General features: G+C 45.3%; 1 protein-coding gene across 1 annotated transcript in view; it reads right to left on the bottom strand.

The window, feature by feature from the left end:
- Positions 1-765: 765 nt before the first annotated feature.
- Positions 766-18,801, bottom strand: part of NIM1K (NIM1 serine/threonine protein kinase) — a 66,823-nt gene continuing 48,787 nt past the window's right edge. The window contains exons 3-4 of the mRNA XM_081517599.1: positions 4,769-5,037; positions 766-1,628 (exon numbers count right to left, since the gene is read on the bottom strand). Coding sequence (XP_081373725.1) covers positions 879-1,628; positions 4,769-5,037 — 1,019 coding nt within the window. The 3' untranslated portion in view covers positions 766-878. The remainder of the gene's footprint in view (positions 1,629-4,768; positions 5,038-18,801) is intronic.

The raw sequence follows: 18,801 nt of genomic DNA, 5'->3' as shown, positions 1-18,801 counted from the left end.
AAACCCTTCGGTGCTTGGAATGCTCACGGCTGGCTTTCCAAGAGTCACTCCTGCTCTCATTCAGATCTCAGATCATCAGCTACTCAAAATGGCCTTCCCCAACATCTAATACAAAGTGGCAAGCCTCTAATATAGGATTACTGTATTTGAATTATCTGCGTAGCATCTATTACTATCTGATATTTTAGAAAATGCTGTTGCTCTTGTTAGTACCTTTGTTCAGCACAAGACTATTCCACATAGGAGAGGAAGGACTTGGCCTATTTTTGATTTTGCAGGATCTTAAACAATGCCTGGTATATGGTAATATAACGCAATGTGTGTGCTCAGTCCTGTCTGACTCTTTGCAATCCCATGGACTGCAGCCCGCCAGACTTCTCTGTCCATGGGGATCCTCCAGGCAAGAATACTGGAATGGGGTGTCCATTTCTTCCTGCAGGGGATCTTCCCAACCCAGGGACTGAGCCCATGTCTCTTGTGTCTCCTGCGTTGACAGACAGATTCTTTACCATTGAGCTAGCTGGGAAACTCATTAAGCAGTGGGATTCAAACCCACGCCTCCAGGGGAGACTGCAACCTGAACACAGTGCCCTGGACTGCTTGGCCCTCTTATTTTGCAGCACCTTAAACCATGCATAGCATGTGGTTGGCACTGTGTAAATATTCCTCGATTAACTGAACGAAGGGTAGAGTTTGAGAACAAGACAAGATTGCAAACAAAGCTAGAATCTGAGCTAACAAACGTTTGGGAGGGGCAGGGGGAAATGCGTATCTTAAATTTAAATTTATTTAAAAATTACAAAAAGTCTCCACTCAAGTTGGTGAAAAAAATTTAAAAGCAGCAACAACAATCTTAATTACCAGAAGTCTAATGCAATTTATAAAATTGAACAAAATTTGGATGTGTGTCTTATGCCTCTATAGACACGGGACCCTTTCTTTAGGTTCTTGTCTTTAGGGTCTGGTAGTATCATTATTGGAACACTTTCCAAAGCCTTTTTCTTTTGGACTCTGTGCAGAATAATTCGATAGACCCCTGTGATGGAGCTTCGGGCATCTCTCCCTTGGTTATTGCGAATGTGCTCTTCTGTAATGCCCAAGTGTTCTAAAGTGCTTTTGACCTCATTTTCTTCTTCTTTGAGGCTACTGGTCTCTGACAAATGTTTGGGATCTAGCTGGAAAGGCTCCAAAGGGGTGGGGTATGGCACCCCTTGCATCCACTCATTGTTCATGATGGAGTCAATTCCATACCTCTCTGTGGGTACTGGCTGGAGGACTCCCCGGATGAGGCGGAGGCAGGGCTCTGACACATGCGGAGGCACGCTGTAGGTGCCTTCCAGAATGCTCTTCTTTAGTTTAGCCACGGTCTCTGCCCGAAACGGCATGGTGCCAGTCACCATGAAGTAGAGAAGCACCCCCAAGGCCCAGATGTCCACATAAACGCCGACATAGTGCTCATCTCGAAAAAGTTCAGGCGCTGCGTAGGGTGGAGATCCACAGAAAGTGTTCAGCATCTCACCTTTTTTACTGACTGTGCTGAATCCAAAGTCGCCCACCTTCACACAAGTATTATTGGTATAGAACACATTTTCTGCTTTCAGATCTCTGTGAATAATTTGGTTTTCATGCTGTGGAAGAAGACAAAGGAGGAAAAGTCATCATTCTCAAAGTAAAAACCAACATTAAAGATACAGTAGTTGCTCTGAAACAGTCAGGTAATGTTGGCATAACAACAGAAATTCAATGGGGATCAACTTAAGTCATGTCAGACCTCAGACCTTGCGAGCTGCCCTGGCATAATCTTTAGCCAAATGTAACACTCAAACCCTCTAAGTAGACCAAAGGTTCTGTTCTGTGGAGTCAAGGCTGGAGTCTGTCCCACACACGTGGACTCAGGAATTAGTGCCAGAAGTAAGACTTAGATCGGCTTCCCTCATAGCTCAGTTGGTAAAGAATCTGCCTGCAATGCAGAAGACCTGGGTTCGATTCCTGGGTTGGGGAGATCTCCTGGAGAAGGGAATGGCAACCCACTCCAGTATTCTTGCCTGAAGAATCCCATGGACAAAGGAGCCTGGCAGGCTACAGTCCATGGGGTCGCAAGAGTCAGACACGACTTAGCAACTAAAGAGAGAGAAAGACCTAGATCTTGTGAAACACAATGAAACAGTAATCCTTCACCTCTGAGACCATATATGGGTTTTCCTGGCTGAGCAATCTCTTGACTAGGGCCAGCCTCAAGAAGGAAAAGAGCCCTCCTCCGACCTCCTACCCCTGCTTCTTTGGATGGGCTCCTCTAACTTTATACAATTCAGTAGAAGGGAGCAAGTTATAGTGGGCAAGTTTCTGGCAGCAGATCCCATCCCACCTTTGCATTCTGGATCCAGAGAGCCTTGAAGACAACTCTTGACCAGTTTAATGCCAAGGACACTTGGGAAATGGTTTAATGCTACTTTTCCGGATGGACCTTCTGGGGTAAGAATCCAGGCTTTGGAGCCCAACATTTTGATTAGTTCTAGGTTCAACTATACCGGCTGTGTATGTGAGTGTCAGCTTCCTTCTTTGTAAAACAGAACACTGAGAACCACTTCTTAAGGCTCTTATATGGGCTTCCCTGGTAGCTCAGATGGTAGTCTGCCAGCAATGCAGGAGACCTAGGTTTGATCCCTGGGTTAGGAAGATCCCCTGGAAAAGGAAATGGCAACCCACTCCAGTATTCTTGTCTGGAAAATCCCATGGACGGAGGAGCCTGGCAGGTTACACCCCATGGGGTTGCAGAGTCGTACACGACTGAGCAACTAACACACACAGAAAGCTCTTGTGAGAACTGTAAGTGATGCTGAACTGTAAGTGATGCTGTATCTGCAGTGTTCAGCATGGTCCCGGCATACAGCAAGCAAACCCAATAAAATCCAGATCTATGCCTGCCATCCTCTCTCTTGGAAACCCGAGAGCTGGAGAAAGTCATGGTATAGAGCCTCAGAGGACTCAGTCTGCCTTCTCAACTACTGGATCCTCTCTGCTCTCCTGCCAGATCTCTTTTCCGAGTAGAATGTGGGAGACTCTGACCGCCTGCTCCACTGCTTGCTATTTGTTGTGCAGTCGCTCAGTTATATCCGACTCTTCGTGACTCCATGGACTGCAGCACTCCAGGCTTCCCTGTCCTTCACTATCTCTCAGAGTTTGTTCAAACTCATGTCCACTGAGTTGGTGATGCCATCCAACCATTTCGTCCTCTGCCATCCCCTTCTCCTCCTGCCCTCAAACTTTCCCAGCATCAGGGTCTTTTCCAATGAGCTGGCTGTTCACATCAGGTGGCCAAAGTATTGGAACTTCAGCTTCAGCATTATGCATGGTATAGGTCTGACTTAGTTCTCGGCCTGGGGCAAGTCCACCCCAGCACAGAGTCACTTAGGTGACAATCGGTGGTACCACAGGTCTGAAACAGCCACCACTATCAGGCTTAGGTTCTCCCTTGCTCACTTCTTTTTCTTCCCCCTCTCCCTCCCAAATGTGATCTCGGGGTCCCTAGGTCACTAATAACCTGCTAATAATTTGGCCAGGAGCTCACTGATCCCAGTTCTTATCTCACGACATCCAAGCAGAGGACCAAACTAGATACAGCTTCTCAGCTAACACAGGTCCCAGACCAGTGTCTCTTCCTGCCAGTTACAAAGCTGGGCAAAGAGGGCAGCCAAAACTTCTGCACTAACAGAGTGGTACAAGTGGTGGTCAGGACTGCAAATCCGATTCCTCCTGTGTGCCCAGTAATACGGCTGATGATAGAGAGGACACAGGAGAATCATTTCATGGAGGGTCTGGGGAGTGTGCTTAAGGAGTCCAGATTTATCTAAAGAAATAATCAGAAAACTAAAATCAGAAAGACACAAGCAAGTGTTAGTGTGCGGAGCACAGAGGCAGAAGTGCTAGAAGAGTTCACCAAAGGCATGAAGATCAGTGCAGGCTGAGCCCAGACTGAAGAAACTTCCCAGAGAGAGACAAGCTGAGCTGGGCCACGAAGTGTGGATGAGATCGGGAATGTGAGGTGTGATAAGAGGGGAGAGGGCATCCTAAACACAGAAGGAAGGCAAGGCCAAGAAGCAGTGAGAAGCCAGCTCTCTGAGTAGCAGAAGATGGGGTTGGAGGAGTGGGTGTGGCCAGGGAATGGGTGCCAGTCATTCTGCTGCTCAGAGTGACTCCCGCCAACTTCCACAGAGGCCAGGAGGCTGCCATGTGACTGAGACCCCTGGGCATCGCTTTGGAGGTCAGGAGCACAATCCTAGCCAGACATCTGACTCTCACAGAAGGGACTGCTATCTGCTCTTATAAAGGCTGAAGCCCTCAGGGATGCTTAGATCAGGGGGCCCTGGCCCCCAGTATTGGCCCGTGGCCTGTTAGGAACCAGGCTGCACAGCAGGAAGTGAGTGGCGGGTAAGCAACTCACTGTGTGAAACACAACTTCATCTGTGTTTACAACTGCTCCCCATCATTCACGTTACTGCCTGAGCTCTGCCAAGGGTATTAGATACTCAAAAGAGTTTGAACCCTACTGTGATTGGTGCATGGGAAGGATCTAGGTTGCAAGCTCCTTATGAGAATCATCCTGAAACCACCCCCCGCCCCCTAGTCCATGGAAAACTTGTCTTCCACAAAACTGGTCCCTGGTGCCAAAAAGTCTGGGGACAGTTGGCTTAGACAAAGGTAAACTAAAGCCCCATGCTTCCGTCGTGGGGGGAATGGGAGCTAGATCCTCCTTCCTCACCCCACTCACCATGTGCTTCACGGCAGATACAATCTGGGAGAAGATGAGCTTGCTTTCTGGTTCTGAGAACTTCCCTTCCGTGCTGATCTTCCCAAAGAGCTCCCCTCCCCCTGCATACTCCATCACCAGGTGGAGTTTGGATAGAGTCTCCACGACCTCATAAAGGCGGATGATGTTGGGATGGTGCAGTTTTTCCATGCTGGAGATTTCGCGGGATAGTAGCCTCTGGGTTTTCTGGTCTAACTTGGTCTTATCCAGGATCTTAATGGCCACCTTTTCTGGAAAAAAAGAAAAAAAGTCAAAGGATGTGCCTGAGTTCATAGCTGCTTAGAACTGGAAGGAACCTAGTCCCTTTATTTTTATTTTAAAAGACACAGAGTTTAAGTGGCTGTTTCTAGCTCAGAGAGCTCCTAGTAATTTTTGAGTTCAATAACAGCGCTGGTCCCTGGGATCAGTGTGACTCTACCATGTATAGGTTTTAATGCCAACTTCTGCCTCCTAAGGAGGTTTCAGTTTGGTGAGGTTTACCCAGTTTTCTGGACAAAGCACTTCTACGTAGCCAACAGAGACTCTCTTGATCAGGTCCAAGCCACCTCTTCAGCCTCATTGTCCATCACTCCTGTCCATGGTCCCCACCTCCCCATGTACCCTTCAGTCTGTTACAGAATGTTCTGCAGTTCACTGAAAAGGTCTTGTACATTCACACCTGGGATCTCTTCACTACCTGCATCTACCAGGACTATTTCTCTATCTGGCTCATCACTCCTTCCCTATCTTTACTCGGTTAATGACAGATGATTCTTCACGGCCAGCCTCAGAAATAACCTCTTCCAGGAAGCCTTCTATGAACACCTGTCCATGGAAGATGACATCCAATTTCTGTGTATTCTCTGTACAATAATCTCAGCACCCTGCCCTGTAAATGATGAATCCTTACTTGTTTCTTCCTCCTACCACCTTCCCTGCCTGGACTGTGTTCTGCTTTGATTTTGTCAGTGCCTGGCACACCATGTACCAGCATGGAGAATATCAGTGCTCAGTGTGGGTGAAGTGTTAGAGAGCCATGAGGAGATCGGCACTCAAGGTACCGCTGGTGGGAGGACTAGTTGGTAAGATGGTTCTGGATTGTAGTTTGGTTTTACATCTTGAGAGCCTTAAAAATGGTCGAACACTTGACCCAGACTTTTTCCATTTTGGCAGTTAATCTTAAATAATCTGATGCATATATGAGATTGCTTGTGTAAGAAGACTTCGGTGGTACAGAGAACAGCTTAGGTGTCTAGCAAGAGATACAGTTAAAGTGTGGTTCACCTATCTCCACAATGGTCCAGAGCTATCAAAATGATATGTGCAGTGATTAAAATAATGATGTTGATCTTTATCGATGGACATGAAAAGATATTCAATATAGAACATGTGAAGGGCCTTCCCTGGTGGTTCAGTGGTTAAGAATCCACCTGCCAATGCAGGGTACATGGGTACGATCCCTGGTCCTGGAAGATCCCACATGCTGCGGGACAACTAGACCCATGAGCCAAACGACTGAACCCCGCACTCTAGAGCCTGTGCTCCGCAACAAGAGAAGCCACTGCAATGAGACGCCCGTGCAGTGCAGCTACAGAAAGCCCGCGTGAAGCAACAAAGACTCAGTGCAACCAATAAATAAATAAACATTAAAAACAAAGAACATGAGGAAAAACACAAATATATATTTGCATAGGAAAAAAAATCTGGCAAGATAATACACCAAAATGCTTAGAATAGTAATATTATTAATAAGGGGATCACGGATGGTTTTCCTTTTTTAATTTTCCTACAATTAATTATACAATTAACATCAACGAATTATGTGTTAAAAATGGTTGTTTGAAAATGAATGAATCTCTACTAAAAACTGACACTTCACTTTTTTTGCTCGAACTGGACCAGATTTTGATAAGCATTTTCCAGGCAAGGAAACTTTGGAGAACATAGGATGGCAAGGTGCCTGTTTGACCTACTTGAAAAACAACTGCTTTGAAGAACTTTGGCACAGTGGTTGTTCTCAGCCGCTCAGTCCTATCTGACTCTTTGTGACCCCATGGACTGTAGCCCACCAGGCTCCTCTGTCCATGGAATTCTCCAGGCAAGAATACTGGAGTGGGTTGCCATTTCCTTCTCCAGGGGATCTTCCCAACCCAGAGATCGAACTCAGGTCTCCTGAATTGCAGGTGGACTCTGAGCCACTAGGGAAGCCCAAGAATACTGGAGTGGGTAGCTTATCCCTTCTCCAAGGCATCTTCCCAACCCAGGAATCAAACCGGGGTCTCCTAATTGCAGGATTCTTTACCAGCTGAGCTTCTATCTTACAGGTGTGAAAACAGAAGCCGCTAGTTTAAAGTAAGAGTGTCAGAGGTTTTGTTAAAGTAGGTCATAGGTCTCCCAGAAGACAGCGGCAGGGCTCGCCGATGCCTGATGTGGCCACGCTGGCTCAGGGTGTACACAATATCGTGGGGGAAGCTCTACCGAGCCCTGGGGGCTCCTGCGCCCTCCTTCCGCAGGCCATCCTCCAGGCCCACGGATGGACCGCCACGGCCAGTCCCCCGGGGTAGGGGGAATAGGGGTCCCCTCCCTCGTCGTGGCTTTCCTACTCTTCAGTCTTTGGGATTAAGAATCCAGGCAGCTGTTCACCTGAAACAGAAACTCTGGTTTTGTGTAGCCTGTTAGGCGAGCTGTTATTTTATTTATTTATTTTTTTAATAATTCGCACAGCACACAATCCACCCATTCAACGGTGTGCAATTCCATGGTTTTTTAGTACACGTAGAATTGTAAAGCCATCCCCACAATGCAGGAGACCTGGGTTTGATCCCTGGGTCGGGAAGATCACCTGGCGGTAGGGCCCGAGCTGTCATTTTTAAGGGCTAGAATAATGAATTCCGTCCTTCAGTCCGGCAGCTTGCCCGTAGGAAAGGCCGCCTCTCCTCCCGGCCCTCCCAGTGCCCGCCCAGCTTCAGTTCAGGCGCGGGTCCCTCTCTGCCGCCCCCTCCCGCCCTGGAGCTGCACGCTCGCTCCTCGCCCTGCGTGCAGGTCAGGCGGCTGTCTCAAACCGCCCTTTAACACCATCCTAGTTTTGGTTTTTCAATTGTATACCTGAGTGGTTATGAGGAGAGGCTGCCCTCCCAGGGCCGGGGTCAGAGTGAGGCAAGAGAGGAGCTGTGAGGGGAGGCCCTTCCTGAAATTCTACACCCTATGCCTGCTCACTCTAGTCCCAACCTGCTTCCTCCACTTTGTGTTAAATCAGATTCTAGCCATGCCTCCTCTAACATTAATGCACAATCATAGGAAACATTTAAAAAGCCCTGGTGCTCTGGATTGCCACTAAGTCATAGAAATCGCAGTTCCATGAAGAACTAGGTCTCTAAGTCCACCCCTTCAACAAATGTTCAGGCAGTATCTACTGTGTTCCAGATGGTGAAGAAGACAGACATGTGAGACAGAAGGACTTTGAGAAAATCCTTACTGTGGCACGTGTTAGGAAGGGGTGCAGCCAGGAGAACAGAGGGCTAAGAAGTGACACGCCTTGTAACCAGGAGGTGAGGAAGGAGGCCCAATACCTGGCCATGGGAAGGGGCCAGTGTGCCAGGTCTGGGCAAGATGTTATGTTTGTGTTTGAGGACCCACTATATTGGACATTGAGAATTGAAGGGGTGGGGTGGAGGGAAAAGAGTCACTAAGCGGCCCAGAGCAGTAGGCAGGTGTCACATTACCCAGAGCCTTAGAAGTTATTTCAAGAAATGGAGCCTTGGGTCTTCCCTGGTGGTCCAGTGGTTAAGAATCTGCCTTCCAGTGCAAGGGAAATCTGAGTCCTGGTCGAGGAACTAAGACCCCCCACGTGCCTCAGCAACTAAGCCAGCCCGCCCCACGCCCTGTCACTACTATCAGAGAGAAGCCTGTGCACTTCAACAAAAGATCCCACATGCTGCAACTAAAACCTGATGCAGCCAAATAAAGAAATATTTTTTAAAAAAGAAAGAAAGAAATGTAGCTTTGGAGGAAGGAAATGAAGAAATACATTATATGTGAAAAAAAAAAATGTTGCCTGACATATCAGTAAACAAAGAATGTTGCAGCTATCAAGCCTTCACATTACAGCCGCTGAAGGTGAGCCCTGAGGGAACTGAGGATGGAAATGGGATGCCAGCCATCAAGCAGTCAACCCTGCAGTCACCCCCATCCGCGACCCCAGCCCCCTGCACCTGAGGAGACTCAGGATGAGAAAGCACAGGATATTGGCTCCATTAGCTGAGGTGCATATCCGAGGAATGATTTCAATGAGTCCAGACTCTTGCATCTTCCCAGACATAGAAAGCGCTGAATTCCTTACATAGTTAGAACTGGACATGGAACAACAGACTGGTTCCAAATAGGAAAAGGAGTATGTCAAGGCTGTATATTGTCACCCTGCTTATTTAACTTATATGCAGAGTACATCATGAGAAATGCTGGGCTGGAAGAAACACAAGCTGGAATCAAGATTGCCAGGAGAAATATCAATAACCTCAGATATGCGGATGACACCACCCTTATGGCAGAAAGTGAAGAAGAACTAAAGAGCCTCTTGATGAAAGTGAAAGAGGAGAGTGAAAAAGTTGGCTTAAAGCTCAACGTTCAGAAAACTAAGATCATGGCATCTGGTCCCATCACTCCATGGGAAATAGATGGGGAAACAGTGGAAACAGTGTCAGACTTTATTTTTGGGGGCTCCAAAATCACTGCTGATGGTGATTGCAGCCATGAAATTAAAAGATGCTTACTCCTTGGAAGGAAGGTTATGGCCAACCTAGATAGCATATTTAAAAGCAGAGACATTACTTTGCCAACAAAAGTCCGTCTAATCAAGGCTATGGTTTTTCCAGTGGTCATGTATGGATGTGAGAGTTGGACGGTGAAGAAAGCTGAGCGCCGCAGAATTGATGCTTTTGAACTGTGGTGTTGGAGAAGACTCTTGAGAGTCCCTTGGACTGCAAGAAGATCCAATCAATCCATCCTAAAGGAGATCAATCCTGGGTGTTCATTGGAAGGACCGATGTTGAAGCTGAAACTCCAATACTTTGGCCACCTCATGGGAAGAGTTGACTCATTGGAAAAGACCCTAATGCTGGGAAGGATTGGGGGCAGGAGGAGAAGGGGATGACAGAGGATGAGATGGTTGGATGGCATCACTGACTCGATGGACATGGGTTTGGGTAAACTCCGGGAGTTGGTGATGGACAGGGAGGCCCTGCAATTCATGGGGTCGCAAAGAGTTGGACACGACTGAGCGACTGAACTGAATTCCTTAACTTGGGATATCTGGTTTTCTTTAACAGTAATCTTTTGAACTTCTGACTACCTGGTCTTTGTTGCAAGAACGCCTATATATTCTGGCTCCTCCTCTACCTCTTCAGAGCAATCTCAGAGATATCTGAGCGACTGTGTCCCCTGCTTAAGTCCTCAGTTTTGCCTGCTGAATAAAAGATAATTCTCAACTTTTAGGCTGTGCTTTTCATTTTCAGTTGACAAGGATAGATTAAGAGGGACAAAGTTTCAGTTATAAAATAAAGGTCACAGGGATGTAATATATAGTTTAGGGAATATAGTCAATAATATTATAATAACTCTATATGGTGACAGATGACTTACCGTGATCATTTTGTATTGTATAAAAATATTGGATCACTATGTTGTATACCTGAAAGTAATATAATTTCTTTTTATCAGGGAAGCCCATTATAATATTGTAAGTTAATTGTACTTCAAATTTTTTAAAAAATTGCCTTTATTTTTAGAGAAGAATAAAACATTTTATTCCTAACATTTATTCTTAAAATGTGGGAAGACATTTTAAGGTTTTAAGGGATTGTCATAATCTGATTTCCATTTTATTCTTTAAAAAAGATTTTTTTGGGGGGTGCACTGGGTCTTCTTTACAGTGAGTGGGATTTCTCTAGTTGCAGCTTGAAGGCTTCTCTTGTTGTGGAGCACAAGCTCTAGAATGTGCAGGCTCTCTAGTCGTGGTGTGAGGGCTTAGCTGCTCCGAGGCATGTGGGATCTTAGTTTCCTGACCAGGAATTGAACCCATGTCCCCCGAATTGCAAGGTGGATTCTTAATCACTAGACCATCAGGGAAGTCCCTGATTTCCATTTTAGAATGGCTACTCAGGCTGCAGTGTGGGGAATGGATAGGAGCAGAGGATGCCTAAGAGCAGGGCAGTGTTTTTGGAGGTGATGATAGCAATGGTAGAGAGAGGACTCTCTCGGTAGTGGCAGAGAGGAGAAAGAAAGAAGCAGAGAAATTTGAAAGGTAAACCTCCCCTTCCTCCAAATTTAGTGAAAAGACTGACACATTCTTTAAACCAGGACTTGCAAACTCAAATGTCTCTAGAGGCTAGGGTGGAAATAAGGTGGCAGGCTTACTGCAAGGCCACAGGAAGCAGTGGGGACTGTGGCGTCCTGAGGAATACATGCGTCAGAGCAAAGAGGCAGCTGCTACTCAACTGCAGACAACGGTTACTATTGGGAATGTAGACTCAGTGTTGTCAAATCTAATTTTTTTCAAGAGACATCGGAATTGTAATGCAATCATTCTAATCATTAAGTGTCAACAACTACTTCAAAATTTTCAAACCTAGAGTGGATCAACCAAAAATCTGTTTTTAGGACCAAAGAGATAAGGGGAAGGAAAGGATACCAGAACCTAGAGAGGGCTGTGCAGAGACAGCTGCCTTGAGAGGAGCTGAGACCATTCTTCCCGAGTACAGCTGGCCCGAATAAACCTCACAGTCAGGCTGGGGGGACAGAGCTCAGATTCTCACTCTCCTTCCTTTGATCCCCTGCAAGATCTCCCTACAAACCAAAGCTAGCTGGAACCTAGAGGACTATAGTCTGGGACAGAGAGGAAAATGAAGGGTGGAAAATGGACCTGGGGAAGCAGATGGGAGATGTCCAGCACAGCAGGCTTGGAGGGTGAGAGAGCAGGATGCAAGAGAGTGAAAAACAAGGGGATGTACCTCGAGTCATGGAGCCAGGGAAGATTTTTTAACACTTTCCCTGGAGTCTAAGTGTTAACTAGAGGAAAGTAGGGGAGAAGCAATAAGGAGATATGTATATGGAGGTGGAGATATATATAGGGGTGTATAGGGATGTATAGGAGAAGAGACCTTGAGGCAGGAAAGCCCCTGACACCTTAGGGGACTGGTCTATACACTTTTTTGATTAGCTTCCCTTACTAATAAAACATTTATAAGCACTGCTCTAATATATTTACAAATTAGATGCATGCACTATTAATATCTTTTTGCCTTTTCATACTGTTCATGGGGTTCTCAAGGCAAGAATACTGAAGTGATTTGCCATTCCCTTCTCTAGTGGACCACATGTTGTCAGAGGAGAAGGGGATGACAGAGGATGAGATGGTTGGATGGCATCACCGACTCAATGGACATGAGTTTGAGTAAACTCTGGGAGTTGGTGATGGACAGGGAGGCCTGGCGTGCTGCAGTCCATGGGGTCGCAAAGAATTGGACATGACTGAGTGACTAAACTGTAGCTGAACTGTAACTATAAATACACACACTGTTAATATATGTAATCATAGATATTAAAAACCATGCAATTACAAATAAATATAAAAAAGGCTTTAATATTTTCCTCCCTCATCCCAGTGGGCACCCCCACTTAGGCACCTCCAAGGGTACATTAACCCTACTTTGAAGACCACTGCCTTTGAGGAACTGAGAGAAGAGAGTGGAGCTAGCACACGGGGAATGAAGGAAAAGATAAGCCAAGATGAAGCCAGAGAGTCAGTCAGGACCAAAGTCCCTGAGTCATATTCTGGATCTCAGATTAAGGACATTGAGAAACCATGGGAAAGTTCCTTTTCTTTTTTTCTTTATCTAATTTTATATTGGAGTATAGTTGATCAGACGGTAAAGAATCTGGGGAGACCTGGGTTCGATCCCTGGGTTGGGAAGATTCCCCTGGGGAACGGCATGGCAACCCACTCCAGTATTCTTGCCTGGAGAATCCCCATGGACAAAGGAGCCTGGTGGGCTACAGTCCATGGGGTTGCAAAGATTCAGACACAACTGAGCGACTAAGCACAGCACAGCACATAGTTGATAAACAACAACAATGTTGTGTTAGTTTCAGCTGAACAGCAAAGTGATTTCAGTTATACATGTATACATTCTTTTTCAAATTCTTTTCCCATTTAGGTTGTTCCATATTATTAAGCAGAGTTCCCTGTGCTACATAGTAAGGCCTTGTTACTTACCCATTTTAAATATAGCAGTGTCAATCCCAGACTCCCTAACTATCCCCCCTGCTCCCCACCCTTCCCCTCTGGTAACCGAAAGAAACCACTAGAAAGTTTCAAGCGGAGAGCTAGCTTACATGACCAGGCTTGCATTTTCTAAAAGATCACTTCTGGCTGCAGTGTGGATAAACACGGATGAGGGAGACAGATTACAACAGCTTAATCAACTAGGAAAGGGTGAGATATTTAGAAGGCGGAGTCAGTAGGACTGGAGGTTCAGCTAAGGTTTAGGGTTGAAGAAGAGGTCAAGGTTTCTGGGTTGAGGAACTGGGAGGATGATGGCATGTGTTGGAGAAGCATCTTTATTGTTGTTGCTATGGGTCTCTGTGCTCCCTCAGCATCTCTGCTCTCTCTCTCATCCTGTTCACCCAGCTAAACCACACCCGGTTACACACAGCCTCTCACCTACTCTCTGCCTGTACCCACGCAGTGACCATGATGGCTTGTGTCCATTTGAATTCATGATTTATAACCTCGGGTGCGTCTTTAATGCTCCTGACACACACCCTTTATTTGTCTGGTCCAATAACACCCCTATACTTTTAGATGATACTTCCATGGCTTCTTTTCTCCCATCAGTTCTTTAATCCTTTCTCTCCTTGCTCATAGCTGAATGACTTTGCTTTCTATTTTATTGAGTAAAGAAAGCAATAGAAGAGAATTTCCTCAAGTCTTCCAACCTACCTGAATCTGTGCTCATAAACTCTGTCTTCCTTTCTGTTCCTCTGGATAAATGGTCCCTGCTCCTATTTAAGGCCTGGCTAAGATGCCTCTACGTGTTGAATAGATTCCATCTACTCTCATCTACTCAGGAATAGGCATCCAAAATTTCTTCCTTTTCTCCTGCATCATCAATTTTAACCTTTCTACTTAATCTTTTCCATCTGTATGCATTCATGCTACTTACCCATCTAAAAAAAATGAAAAATCTTCCCAACAAAAATACATACATGCTAGCAAAAGACTGTACTAAAATATTCATAGTAACATTATTTATAGTAGCCCCAACTTGGAAACTATCTTCATGTTCATCAACAGTAGATTGCATAAATTATAATATATTCGTACAATGAGCTGCTGTGTAGCATAAGAATGAAGCCTCTAAACTACACAAAATAATACGAATGGTTTTCCCCAATTTTTTTTTTTTGGCTGTGCTGTGCGGTTTGCACCAGGGATTGAACTAGGGGCCCTGGCAGTGAGGGTGCTGGGTCCTAACCACTGGACCACCAGGGAAGTCCCTGGTTTTCACAAATTTAATATTAAGCACATGAAATAACACAAAAGAAGACACATTGTATGAGGTCATTTACATAAAGTTTTACAGGTAATCTGTGATGTTAAAAGTCAGGATAGTGGTTACATTTGTTGTTTAGTCACTACGTCGTGTCCACTTTTTTGAGACTCCATGCACCATAGCCCATCAGGTTCCTCTGTCCATAGGATTTCCCAGGCAAGAATGCTGGAGTGGGTTGCCATTACCTTCTCCAGGGTATCTTCCCGACCCAGGCATCGAACCCTGGTCTCCTGCATTGGCAGGTGGATTCTTTACCACTGAGCCATCAGGAAAGCCCAGATATACATGGGGACGTAGTAAATAGAAGCGGGGATGGGGGGGCTCTGAAGTACTGGGGGTGTTCTCTCTTGAACTTGGTGGTGGTTATATAGCTCTTTTTTAGTTTGGAAAATTCGTTTAACTGAATATTTCAGATTAAAAAACTTCATTTTTGTATTTATGTACACTGAACATCTTTAAAAGTTTTTGAGAAGCCACAGAAAAACCTCTCTTGACCTCACTTCCCCCTTCAGCATTAGACCTCTTTTTCTCATTCTCTGTATAGAAAAGCTCCCTTAAAGAGATGGTTCTATGTCCCTGTCTCCGGTTCTCCCACTGTATATTTTTTTAAGTCATCTCTTTATTCGGCTGGGTTGCCCAATAAATCTTAGTTGCGGGACTCGGGCTCTTCTTTGCAGTCCTCGTGCTTCTCTAGTTGTGTCGCGCTGCTTCAGGTGTTCCCTCCGCAAGGATCAAACCCATGTCACTGTGTTACAAGGCAGATTCTTAACCCCTGGACCACCAGGGAAGTCCCACCTTCGTTATATCTTGAACCTAAGAGATAATGCTGCTAAAAATGCTCCTCTCAGGGTCACCGATGACCTCCAAGTTGCTAAAAACAATGGCCAGTCCTCAGGCTTCATCCTTCCTCCTAGAAACATCTTTGCACTTAGTTTCTGAGAAAACACACAATCTTGGTTTTCCTCCTACCTCTTGCCACATCTTCTAAGGCTCCTTTGCTGTGTTCTTTTCATCTACCGAGCCTCTACATGTTGAACACCTGAAGGCTTAGTCCTTGGCCATCTCTATAATCATTTCCTTGGTGATCCCAGGTGCATAAATACACCTGCCTACAAGACCTCTCCACGTGGTTGTCTCAGTTTGGGTTCCGAAGCAGATCATGAGGTAATGATTCAGCTGCAAACAGTTGATGAGGAATGGTACAACTGTACCCAGCAAACAGTGGTAGAAGAAGGAGGAAGTGAGAAAGGAAAGGAAAGGCAGCCAATTAAGGATGTGTTTGTTACTAAGCAAGTTACCAGTTAATTCTGTATGACTGTTAGCATAACTGACACCATCCTGGGCCCATACAATTCCTCTTGACTTCCACTGACCCTATCCAGGACTACACCATGCAGTAAATCACTTTTATGTTGTCAAGAGCTTTGTAGTTAATATTGTTGTTTAGTCGTTAAATTGTGTCTGACTCTTTGTGTCCCATGGACTGTAGCCTGCCAGGCTACTCTGTCTATGGGATTTTCCAGGCAAAAATACTAGAGTGGGTTGCCATTTCCTTCTCTAGGGGATCTTCCGAGCAGGGATCAAACCCAGGTCTCCTGCATTGGCAGGCATTGGCAGGTGGATTTTTTACCCCATAGATATTGTTTAAGGATTGTTAAGTCCAGGTGGCCTTTACGCTCTGTTAGTTCCCGAATAATGATAAAGACTTTTGCTGACATATTCCTGGTACCCACAAGACTCGTTACCCATTCAATCATCTTGATTTAGGAATACACTTCCTGTTTTAAGCACATACGTACCCCCATATCCTAGGTTAGCTCTAAAATTGTCCCAGTGGCAGGTTGGCAGTGCAGAGTACATCCTATAAATGCTTCCAGATCATTGTCTGTCCAATCCTGATCCCACCTTATGAGTAAGTTACCCTTTAATAAACTGATCCATGAGGTTTATGGACCTGACTGCTTCATTTTTCCATGGGTTTTTTGTTGTTGCTGTTGTTACCTCCATCCTCCAAAAATCCTGCTGTGAGTTATCATTTGAGTTTTGCTATGAGAAGCGTGAGACAGCAGGGGTACATCAACTACTGCCAGTAACTGGTTGTTGGATGCTCTTGACAGATGTTAATTCCCCTGTATTTTTGGCCTCCCATGCATGCAGGAAGAGCAGCTCCAGCAGCTAGAGAAAGCCCAGAGGCAAAGAGATGAAGAGACGAAGGTCCGACTTGCATGCACTGAGATGGTAAGACCCAGAGGCACAAGTGAGGCACTGACAGCCTCTGCTGTGCTTGCGTAACAGGCACTTTCAACGGACACAATCAATACTGACCTCCTCCACCCCAAACCCGTTCCTCCTACAGTCTTCCCAGTTTTGGTAAATGGAAACTATTCTTGCAGTCAAAAACCTTGAGTACTTGACTCTTCTCTTTTACACTCCACTTTCAACCTGTCAGCAAATCCTATTATCTCTATTTCTAAATATAGCCAGAAGCCAGCCCCTTCTCAACCTCTCACTGCCCCCTTCCTGGCCCAAGCCACCATTCTCTCTTGCCTGGATTATTCCAATAGGCTCCCAGCTGATCTCTCCTTTTCTGCCTCTGATCCCTTGCAGCCTGTTTTCAACAGAGCAACCAGGGTGATCCTATTAAGCATAAGCCAGGTCGCATCACTTCTCTGCTCCCTTCAAGGGCTCTGGTTTCCCTTGTAGGAAAAGCCAAAGTCCTGACAATGCCGTATTGCACGTTAGCCCTCCATAATCTGGTCCCTGCTGCTCTCCCCTGTGACCCGCCTTGGCCATTTCTAGAGTATTACAGGCACTCTCCCATCTTGATGCTTTTCTACGGGCTGTCCCCTCTGCCTGACCACGTTCCGCCACGGACCCCGTGGCCAGTTTCCTCATTCTCTTCAGTTCAGTGATCACCTCCTCAGGAAGGCTGTCCCTGAGCATCTTGTCTAAAACTGCAGTCCCTAAGGCTCCACCTCCTTCCCTCTGCTCTATCTTCCTCCTTGTCTCTTATCACTACATAACATAGTGAATATTTTCCTGGCTTACGTTTGTCTGTCTCTCTCCACTGGAGCATAAGCTCCACAGGACAGACTGTTGTCTACTTTGTTCACTGCTGTATTTCCAGTCCCTAGAAAAGTGCCTGTTACATGGGAGGTGATCAACAAATATTTGTTGAATAAATGATCTCATTTAATGCTCACAACAGCCCAGGATAAGTATCCCCATTGAAGTATAAACTCAATTTTGCTTTTTCATTTACTATCATGTCCCAAGCATCCTCCATGTTACTGCAGTCTCCCCATAATCATGACTTTTAATGGCTGTGTGACTTCCATCCAGTACATATGCTTTAATGTCCTTGAGCATGCCTTATCATTGGATCATATAAATTATTTTTAGTCTTTTGCATTATAAATATAGAACATTCTTTTGTTATAGTAATTCTGGATTCATTTTTAGGATGGATTCACCAAAGCCACTAACTATTCTTAAAGCAAGAAAACATAATTTTATATATTTTTATTTATTTTAACATTTTGGCTGCACTGGATCTTCGTTGCTGCGCTCCAGCTTTCTCTAGTTGCAGTGAGTGGGGGCTGGTCTTCCATTCGGTGTGTGGGCTTCTTATTGCAGTTGCTTCTCGTGTTGTAGCTTGAGAGTTCTAGAGTGCATGGGCTCAGTAGTTGTGGTGCTGGGATTTAGTTGCTGCTAGGCATATCGCCTGCATTGGCAGGCAGATTCTTAACCACTAGACCACCAGAGAAGTCCCTTTAATTTATTTTTTAATTGAAGTACAGTTAATTTACAATATTGTGTTAATTTTTGTTGTACAGCAGAATGACTTATACACATATTTTCATTATTTTTAATATTCTTTTCCATTATGGTTTATCCTAGGATACTGAATGTAGTCTGCTGTGCTCTACAGTGGGACCTTGTTTATCCACTCGATGTGTAATCCCAAACTCCCAGTCCATCCCTACCCCACCCCTTTGGTAACCACAAGTCTATTCTCTACATTTGTGAGTCTGTTTCTGCTTCGTAGATAGGTTCATTTGCATCATATTTTAGATTCCACATAAAAGTGATACCATACATTATTTGTCTTTCTTTTTTCTGACTTAACTTCAGTTAGTACAATAATCTCTAGTTGCATCCAGAAAACATCCTTTTAAACTGCTGTTTTAATGAATGTACCCAAGAGGAGGGATTGCCTTTAAAAACCAGTGAGGAGACTTCCTTGATGGTCCAGTGGCTAAGATTCTGTGCCGTCACTGCAGGGGGCCCGGGTTCAAGCCCTGGTTGGAGACCTAGATCCCACGTGCTGCAACTGAAGATTCCGAGTACAGCAACTAAGACCCGATGCAGCTGAATAAACAAAAATAAATATTTTACAATACAATA

This window comes from Giraffa tippelskirchi, chromosome 8, assembly GCF_054371585.1.
Source record: "Giraffa tippelskirchi isolate mGirTip1 chromosome 8, T2T-mGirTip1v1.2.pri, whole genome shotgun sequence".
Classification (NCBI taxonomy): Eukaryota; Metazoa; Chordata; class Mammalia; order Artiodactyla; family Giraffidae; genus Giraffa; species Giraffa tippelskirchi.
Note: the sequence above shows the minus strand (reverse complement) of the source record. Positions and strands in the feature narration are given on the sequence as shown.